General features: G+C 43.8%; 1 protein-coding gene across 14 annotated transcripts in view; it reads left to right on the forward strand.

Annotated features, from left to right (window-relative positions):
* The window catches only part of LOC137431427 (la-related protein 4), a 149,186-nt gene that overhangs the window by 66,685 nt on the left and 72,320 nt on the right, over window positions 1-10,181 (forward strand). For all 14 annotated transcript variants that reach the window (XM_068122733.2, XM_068122739.2, XM_078782015.1 and 11 more), the window contains exons 3-4: window positions 4,065-4,194; window positions 8,946-9,128. In XM_068122733.2, coding sequence (XP_067978834.1) covers window positions 4,065-4,194; window positions 8,946-9,128 — 313 coding nt within the window. The remainder of the gene's footprint in view (window positions 1-4,064; window positions 4,195-8,945; window positions 9,129-10,181) is intronic.

Below are 10,181 nucleotides of genomic sequence, written 5' to 3' on the forward strand. Positions count from 1 at the left end.
CAGTAAAAGATGTGGTGAATGCCCAAAATAAATAAATATGCCTCAACAATGGGTTGGGTCGGAAAGAGTTGAATTGATTCGGGTGAGTTGTTTAGAGATTCAACTGAGGGTTTTAATGATTGCTGTATCTCTTGGAAGAGCACAATTACCACTTTAAAACTGCTTAAATTGTACTAAACGACACTTAAGGTATTCAAACTATTACTATGTATACAGATTTCTCGAGCTTGTGCTACATCAAATGCAACATTGAAGGTGGAGATGCAACCTGATGTTCGATCACTTTGAAGGACAGTGCATCACTCTGGGCAATTCGATGAAACATTGTAACATATGCACATCCCGTCAATAAACAATTCAAGTTTGTATTTTGATTTATTGTTGTTATTATGTTTTTTCTTAGTTGGAATGACTTGAATGATTCAAGTTTTTGATTCGATGTTGAGCATCTGTTTCATGATTTCTCTTCCACAGCTTTGATTGTTTATTACTTGCAAAATCGAAGATTTTTCAAGTATACTGAAACGCAAAAGAAACTTACCACCTTTGAAACCTTTAAATATCAACAATAACACTGCGTGTAGTAAATGTGTGAACTTATTTGTGGACAATAGTGTCCTCGCTGTCAGACAAAACGGTCACGGATGGTCACTTGAACCTTCAATGGTCACTTCATAGCACAGCTGTTGAACAGCCGTTTTGACTGTCAGTGATTAGCCAAGGGGTACGGGATGATTTTAATGAGCTGCACGTGATGTCTTGATATTGGCTTTAAAAAGGCCAGTGCAAAATGGGCATTTTGACCGAAAAATTTGACCATTTTGACCAACTTCAAAAAGACCGAAAACACAAAAGAAACTTACCACCTTTGAAACCTTTAAATATCAACAATAACACTGCGTATAGTAAATGTGTGAACTTATTTGTGGACAATAGTGTCCTCACTGTCAGACAAAACAGTCACGGATGGTCACTTGAGCCTTCAATGGTCACTTCATAGCACAGCTGTTGAACAGCCGTTTTGACTGTCAGTGATTACCCAAGGGGTACGGGATGATTTTAATGAGCTGCACGTGATGTCTTGATATTGGCTTTAAAAAGGCCAGTGCAAAATGGGCATTTTGACCGAAACATTTGACCATTTTGACCATTTTGACCAACTTCAAAAAGACCGAAAACGCAAAAGAAACTTACCACTTGTTTGAAATGTAATAAAATTGTAACAGTTCAAAATAAAACAAACCAACAATTGCTAATTGAAACATTGGCATTTTATTGATGACATGTCAAGTTTTTGACCAAGATACACCATCTCATCAGTTTGTTCTACAGTACAGAACAGCACAGGGTGCAATGTCAGTCCCCTTTCAATAGCGTGTATGGCCACCATTGTTTTGGATACAGGCAGTGCATCGTCGGCGTATACTGCCTACCAGTCTTTGGATGGATTGCTGCTGGATTCTGTCCCACTCAGTCCTCAATGTCTGAAGCAGCTCTGCCCGTGTCCTGGCCCTGCCAACTACGCGTCTCCCAAGCTCATCCCACAGGTGCTCTATGGGATTCAGGTCAGGGGAGAGCGCAGGCCACTGCATGGTGTTGATGTTCTCGCCTTGGAGAAATGCAGTGGTAAAGCGAGCAGCATGGGGACGAGCGTTGTCATGCTGAAAGGTTCTCAGTTCTGGGTGGTCTAGCAGGAATGGCTGCAGATGAGGTCGCAGGATGTTATCCACATACCGCTGGGCGTTAAGATTCCCATCCACAACCACCAGTGGCGTCCTGTACCGGCCTGATATGGCTGCCCACACCATCACACTTGGGCCACCCCACCTGTTGGCTTGACGCACGCAACAATCGGCATATCGCTCGCCAGTTCTTCTCCAGACACGCTCACGCCCATCAGGACTGTCCACACAGAACCTTGACTCTTCGCTGAAAGCGACCTCGTTCCACTGCGCCAAGGTCCACCGCTGATGCTGCTGGCACCATCTCTGACGGTTGCGGCGATGGGCAACCGTCATCACGGGGCCTCTGTATGGTCTTCTGGCAGTCAGACCATAGTCATGCAGTCGTCTTCGTGCAGTATCATTGGAGATCCGTGGGTTTGCACGCCCCGGAGTTTCTGCCGCAGTGCGGGATGCTGGACGGAATCGATCCCGCAGGTGACCGGACCATCTGCCTGTCCTGCCTTGCAGTGGTGACTCTTGGCCTCCCTGATCGTGGTCTGTCATCTGCAGAGTTGTGGAGGGTGTCTCTGTCCACCAGGGCCGATATCGTCTGGTGTGAACAGCCAAGGCGACATGCCACCTCACGGTAGTTCAGTCCGCCTTGCAGCATGCCCAGGGCACGCTGCCGTTGATCCCTTGACAATCGTGGCATGTTGATTGAAATGCCCATTTTGCACTGGCCTTTTTAAAACCAATATCAAGACATCACGTGCAGCTCATTAAAATCATCCCGTACCCCTTGGCTAATCACTGACAGTCAAAACGGCTGTTCAACAGCTGTGCTATGAAGTGACCATTGAAGGTTCAAGTGACCATCCGTGACTGTTTTGTCTGACAGTGAGGACACTATTGTCCACAAATAAGTTCACACATTTACTACATGCAGTGTTATTGTTGATATTTAAAGGTTTCAAAGGTGGTAAGTTTCTTTTGCGTTTCAGTATATATTGGTCGGTTGCGTTTGTTTTTCTGTCTGTCTGTTTGTCACTCGCCTACAGGTCACAATCTAAACCGATCGTCATGAAACGTCACCAAGTTGTAGAGGTCGACACAATTGAGAAGCCTATTGATTTTGAGGTCAAAGGTCATCTGGAGGTCAAATTTATAAAATCGCCATTTTTCATCTGATTTGAAAATTGACGAGCATTTGTATATTGAGTCACTAAATAGGGAAACCAACTATTTTTGAGGTCAAAACGTCAAAAGTCAACTCAAGGTTAAACTTCAAAAATCGTAAATCTTCATCTGGAAAACCATCAATTTCCATCCGATTGACTTGAAAATTATATAGCAATTGCACAGTACCTCACTGAATTGGGAAACCAACTATTTTTAAGGTCAAAAGGTCAAAGCTCAACTCAGGGTCAAACTTCTAAAATAATCAATTTTCACCATATTAACTTGGAAATTAAACAGCAATTACATAGTGTATCACTGATTTGGGAAACAAACTATTTAAGGTCAAAAGGTCATAGCTCAACTCAAGGACATACTTCTAATATCAATTTTCATCTGAAAAATCATCAATTTTCACCATATTAACTTGGAAATTAAACAGCAATTACATAGTGTATAGCTGATTTCGTAAACCAACTATTTAAGGGCAAAAGTTCAAAGGTCACCTCCAGGTCAAACTTCTAATACCAATTTTCATCTGAAAATCATCAATTTAAATCCGATTGACCCGAGCTTGGATTTAGTGAACGTTGAGGTTTTACTGTACTGCACTATATTTATTATTTTTTGTGGTTATACATACCAATTTATTTATTTATTTTGTAACTTTTTTTCGGAATATGGGTATATTCAAATGTACAATGCCAGTATATCAATATGAAAAATTATACTGCTATATCTATATATCGCCGGACTCAACTTTGCTGGTACCCAGAGAGCAACCAGGATGTTGTCACTTCGCCCAAGTTTCTGGCTGTGTGTTTGTCTGAAGTAAAGTCCAGTGTTGTTTGATTCCTCTACTATCTTCATGGATCTGAAATCTTCCATGGGCCCTGAAAATGATTTTTTTTTTTTTCAAAATCTCAATTTGAACATTTGTGGGTTTTTGCAGTCATAGTTGCAATCTTTTATAATGAATACATTTTTTTAGAGCTTACTGAAGGCTAAATCTGGATTATTCAATGCACTTTCAATTGTCATTGGTCACAAAAAGCTACCAAAAACAACACAAGCTTACAAGGTCTTGTCATATTTGGTGACGTTCCTTGTCTGTTGCTCTTCTATCCATATTGAAGGGGTTAGAGTTATTTACATGGTTTGTGCCTACATCTCAACGTGTGTGCATTGTGATGTTCTTGAGCACCTCTTTGTCTTATTGTGTAGGCTCCAGCTAAAGCCTCATCAGATTTAAACCCAAATGCGAAGGCATGGCGTTTTGCAGCAGCCAACCCTTATGTTTCCAGCCTTGCAGCACCTGGAGTCTGGCAGGAGGTGGCCCTTGCTGAGTACACAGGTATGTACATAGGTGTACTTGCTCAAATATCTTCTTGGCCATGAGGTGATTCACATGTTAAGCAGATATGTTCACTATGTTGTCTCATATATCTGCAAACTTATTTGGCAAGATCTGTTTCACTAATGGGATGAGTCTCACAGGCCTGGGGATTTCAGATCTCATCGGTAACCGTTTTTCCGTTCCGTGATTTAAGTTTATGGGAACCGATGGGAAACAAAATTCCGGTTCTGTGCCCAAACCTAATGGGAAACGATTTTTTTTTTCCTTTAGAATTTGTAAAGCAAAACATTTGTAATACAAAATTTAAAATGTAGTCTCCATTAATAAATCCTGTCATTTACATGTATGCAATGTAATTAACGCATGTTCATTATTGAGGTTGATGTTTATTATCAGAGAAGAGCAAATTCTGTCAATTTGATTGTGTATACCCTTATGAAATAAAGTTTTAAAAATTATTTTAAGTTATATGATGATTCTCCATTTTTTTAGAACTGACTTTCACAATTTTTTCTGTCTCATGAGTTGTAACGCAAGACGGCAACGGACACCGTTAATGCTTCAACTATTATGTAAACCAACAACGAATCGACCCCCCCCACCCCCCTGCTCTGTTCGGTCTGCACAATTTGAGAACCCCTCCGCGTCTAGCATAGCACTGTGTTTTTAAGGCGACATTTTCGCTTTTTTTCCGCTTAGCAATGGATGCCATTTTCAAAAGGAAGTCTGTGATTTAGACCGATGCGCATGTCCGTCAAAGCGGAAGTCATATCGCGAACCTGAATGTGGGAAACTACATCCTATCTGCTTTGCCGGCCTAATTTTGTTGGAAATATAACTCAACTTCTGAAATAGTTAGCTGAAAATCACACGTGAAGGTAAATACTACATCTTTTTGCCTTACACTGCCTTTCTGCGATGGGAAACGTACTTTTGGTTCCGTGTTTTTGCTATCACATTACCGACACGCTACCGGTAACGATCGTTTCCGTGAAATCCGCAGGCCTGGTCTCACAATAAGTTGTTAGTTACCTCCACTACCGATAGATAGGTGGACGGAGGTTATGTTCTTACCCTGTCTGTTTGTCTATGAGCAGGTTTTTCTCAAAAGGACACATTTGGGAGTGTGTGACAAGGACTAATTGATTTTATTTTGTTGAAGATCCGGATCCGGATCCGGAAAAAAAACCAAAAAAAAAAAACAAAAAACATTGCCTCAAAAAGAGAACCATGACAATTACAACTACATGTGGACAGGGTACAGCCCGAAGTGGAGATCGGTTTCTGAGGTTTGGGACATGGAATGTAGGGACAATGACAGGGAGATCAGGAGAAGTGGTGGAAGTATTGGTCAGAAGAAGAGTGGACATATGTTGTGTGCAAGAGACGAGATGGAAGGGAAGTGGTGTGAGAATGGTGAAGGGTAGGCAGGGACAGAAATACAAGTTTGTGTGGCAAGGGTGCCTGGAGGGCGTGAATGGTGTTGGTGTCCTGTTTTCTGAGGAGTTTGTAGACAGTGTGGTGAGTGTGACTAGAGTGAGTGATAGGTTGATGATGGTGAAAATGATGATTGGAAAGCTCTTGGTGAACGTCATCTCGGGATATGCTCCGCAGGTTGGTCGGAGCGATGAAGAGAAGGACAAGTTCTGGTGTGCGATAGAGAAGCTGATGGAAAACGTGAAAGATGAGGAAGTTGTTGTGGTAGGAGGAGACCTAAATGGACATGTGGGAAGGAGTATGGATGGTTTTGACGGAGTTCATGGGGGTTACGGATATGGAGTGAGAAATGGAGAAGGTGAAAGGATTTTGGAGTTTGCTGATGGAGCTGATTTGTTGATTTGTAATACTCAGTTCCAGAAAGAGGATAATAAGCTTGTTACATACACGTCAGGTGGGTCGACGACAACCGTTGACTACCTGATGGTGCGTAGGCGAGATAGGGGGCACCTCCGAGACACAAAGGTGATCCCGGGGGAGGAGGCTGTTTCACAGCACCACTTGGTTGTCTGCGACGTAAGGGTGAAAGGTGCGAGGAGAGCTCGGCGGGTGAAGTACCAACCGAGAATGAAGGTGTGGAGGTTGAAAGAGGTGACAGTAAGGGAGGAATTAAAAGAGAGGCTGAGTAGGGTCGAGGATGATGTGGTTGAGCTTGAAAGTGGTTGGATGTCAATGAAAGCTAGTCTGTTGGGAGCCGTTGGTGAGGTATGTGGATGGACAAAAGGACCACCGAGGCACTCGGAAACATGGTGGTGGGATGATGAAGTTGGAAAGAGGATTGACGAGAAGAGGAAGAAGTTCAAGGAGTGGCAGAAGGCGAAGGGTACGGGAGCAGAAACAGCAGAGCATGAAAGTTATAAGGCAGCCAGGAAGGCTGCAAAGAAAGAGGTAGCAAAGGCGCAGGAGGCATGTAGGAAAATGTTCGGAGAACGCTTGGATTCGGAAGAGGGTCAGAGAGCGGTATTCAGGATTGCAAAGCAGATAGCGAAAGAGAGGTGTGATGTGATGGGGGTGAGCTGCTTGAAGGATGAAGTGGGACAAATCGTTGTCGACCCAGATGGAATTAAAGGAAGATGGAAAAGATATATGGAAATGCTGTTGAATACAGAGAATGAATGGGATGGCAACATAGAGAGTAACCCAGTTTTAGGACCAGCAGAGAAGATAACTGAGAAGGAAGTTGAGGAAGCGATAAAAGCAATGAAGGGTAGAAAAGCGGGAGGGCCGACGGGAGTTGTGGGAGATATGTTGAAGGCAGCAGGAAGTTGGGGTGTGAAGAGAATGACAGAGATCTGTAATCTGGTGGTGAAAGAAGGCCGCATTCCAGTGGATTGGGAACTGAGTACCCTCGTCCCTCTATACAAGGGGAAAGGTGACCCTCTGGAGTGTGGCTCGTACCGAGCGATAAAGTTATTGGAGCATGGAATGAAGGTATTGGAAAGGGTGTTGGAGAGGAGGATAAGGAAGAAAGTGAAGATCGACGAAATGCAGTTTGGATTTATGCCAGGAAGAGGAACGACAGACGCGCTTTTCATTGTGAGGCAGTTGCAGGAGAAGTACATGGAGAAGAGGAAGAAGTTGTTTCTTGGGTTTGTTGATCTGGAGAAAGCATTCGATCGGGTTCCACGCAAAGTATTGACATGGGCATTGAGGAAGTTAGGAGTGGAGGAATGGTTGATCAGAGTAGTGATGGCAATGTACAAAAGAGCGCGCACAGCTGTAAGGACGAAGGACGGGAACAGTGGTGAGTTTGAGTTTGAGGTGAAGGTGGGAGTGCATCAGGGGTCGGTACTAAGTCCACTACTATTTGTAGCTGTGATGGAGGTGCTGGCTCAGAACGTAAAGGAGGGTTTACCGTGGGAGTTGTTGTATGCAGATGATCTGGTGTTGATTGCGGAAAGTATGGATGGACTGAAGGAAAAGATGAACACGTGGAAGGAATGTATGGAGACAAAAGGTCTGAAGATGAATATCGGAAAGACGAAGGTGATGGCAAGTGGTAAAGCATGTGGTGAGGTGGAAAGAACTGGGAAGTGGCCCTGTGCTGTGTGTAGGAAGGGTGTCGGAGTGAACTCCATTCAGTGTACAATGTGCGCTGAGTGGGTTCATCAAAAATGTAGTGGTCTGAGAGGGTCATTAACCAGTGTGGCAGCTACATTCAAATGTAAGGTGTGCACAGAGGGAGCTGCAGATGGAGGAAATGTTGAGTTGGATCTTGGAGACGTTGTGAAGCTGGAAGGTGTGAAAACATTTTGCTACCTCGGAGACATGCTGAATGGAGAAGGTGGATCAGACTCGGCAACGGTTGCTCGAGTGAGATGTGCATGGAAGAAGTTTCGGGAATTGAGTGGCGTGCTGATGATGAGGGGAGTGTCGTTGAAGCTGAAGGGAAAGGTGTATGCTGCATGTGTGAGAAGTGTTATGATTTATGGGAGCGAGACATGGGTAATGAACGTCGAGCAGCAACGAAGGTTGGAAAGGGTGGAAATGCGAATGCTTCGACGGATGTGCGGAGTATCGTTGAGAGAGAGGAAGACAAATGATGAATTGCGAAAGATGATGGGAATGGAGCCTGTGATTGATGCTGTGAAGAGGAACAGGTTGAGATGGTTTGGTCATGTGTTGAGGAAGGATGAAAGTGACTGGTTGAGAAGAGTGATGGAAATGAATGTAGAAGGAAGTAGAAGACGGGGAAGACCGAGAAAGACTTGGCTAAAGATGGTGGAAGAAGAAATGCGGGCAAGGGGGTTAACAAGGAGAGATGCAGAAAATAGGGCAAAACTGTTCAGTCTGGTGGAGGGTATGCGCTCTACCGTGTGCTGTTCTAGTTTTGTATGTGCTTGCAGGTGGTCCTGTTTGATGTTCCTATCTGTGAAATGTGTTGTCTGCTGACATTCATGTGATAGATATGAAGGTGCACAATCTCTCATGATGCCCCATGGCCTGTATGTAATACATGTAAAATGTCTTCCATGAGCTTCACACTAAGTAAGAAAGGAAAAATTTTAAGAGTGATCAAATTGACTGTTGAAATTGACTCATCGCCAAGTGTTTTTTTTTATCCTTGGTAATGTGGTTTCATTTTTTGCTTTATTTATTATTTGTTTTGTTTTTGTCTTTGTTTAGCATTAACCTAATGCTTTTTCTCATTGTCATTTTAACATATCTGGGTGTTGTTTGTGCAATGCATTTCCACTGGCAAGACAACCCTGGAATCTTACCTATAACCCTTCTCTTCATGATGATGTCAGTTTTTGAGCAGGTGAATGGTGAAGTGGGGAAAGCACATGGCTTAGTGCCATGTCCATTGTTCGCCAAGTTTCAGAGTACCGCAAATGTTTCGGACGTCTCTTATGCTTCAGACGACATGACTCTTCCTGCATTGGAATCTCCGTTTGCTGCGTATGAAACACCGCTACTTCCCGGGCAGGCAGGTGAGGCCCCTGCTCTCTACTTCATCCTGATTTTTCCAAACCCTATCCTTCCAACCTCTTTACCTATTTCCATTCTCTTTCCACCCAGTCAGCTGGGTTTCTAAGCCCATTCTGAAATAGTGGAGTTTTGATTGCTTATAAAGTCATCACTGGTGGTGCCCTACTCTGAGGCCATTTTGTATCTTTCAAAGTTAGAACCTGATTGTGGCTTTTTAACACCTAGATAAATTTCTCAGAGAAGGCGATGGCAAACTACCCAGTGTATTGAAAATAGAAGGAAGAACTGGTCCTGCTCACGAAGGCAAGTGTCTATCTGCGTCAGACAGGTCAGCAATGGATGGAATCAACAGAACATTGAGGCATGCTAACAGTCGTGGGCAACAAGGACCAACAACAACAACAGGCATTTTAAGGCCATTTTCCCTGCTAGAGCGTGGGTTAGCCTTGCGGGACCCATGACAATCTTCTCCATTTTGCCCTATTTTCTGCATCTCCCTTTGTTAACCCCCTTGCCCGCATTTCTTCTTCCACCACCTTCAGCCAAGTCTTTCTTGGTCTTACCCGTCCTCTACTTCCTTCTACATTCATTTCCATCACTCTTCTCAGAGTCACTTTCATCCTTCCTCAACACATGACCAAACCATCTCAACCTGTTTCTCTTCACAGCATCCATCACAGGCTCTATTCCCATCATCTTTCGTAATTCATCATTTGTCTTCCTCTCTCTCAACGATACTCCGCACATCCACCGAACCATTTGCATTTCCACCCTTTCCAGCCTTCGTTGCTGCTCTACGTTGCTGCTCATTACCCATGTCTCGCTCCATAAATCATAACACTTCTCACACATGCAGCATACACCTTTCCCTTCGGCTTCAACGACACTCCCCTCCTCGTCAGCACGCCGCTCAGTTCCGGAAACTTCTTCCATGCACATCTCATTCCAGAAACCATCGCCAGGTCTGATCCACCTTCCCCATTCAGCATGTCTCAACAACAACAACAACAACAACAACAACATGCATTTTAAGGCCATTTTCCCTGCTAGAGCGG

Source organism: Myxine glutinosa, chromosome 7 (assembly GCF_964187855.1).
Source record: "Myxine glutinosa chromosome 7, kmMyxGlut1.1, whole genome shotgun sequence".
Taxonomy (NCBI): Eukaryota; Metazoa; Chordata; class Myxini; order Myxiniformes; family Myxinidae; genus Myxine; species Myxine glutinosa.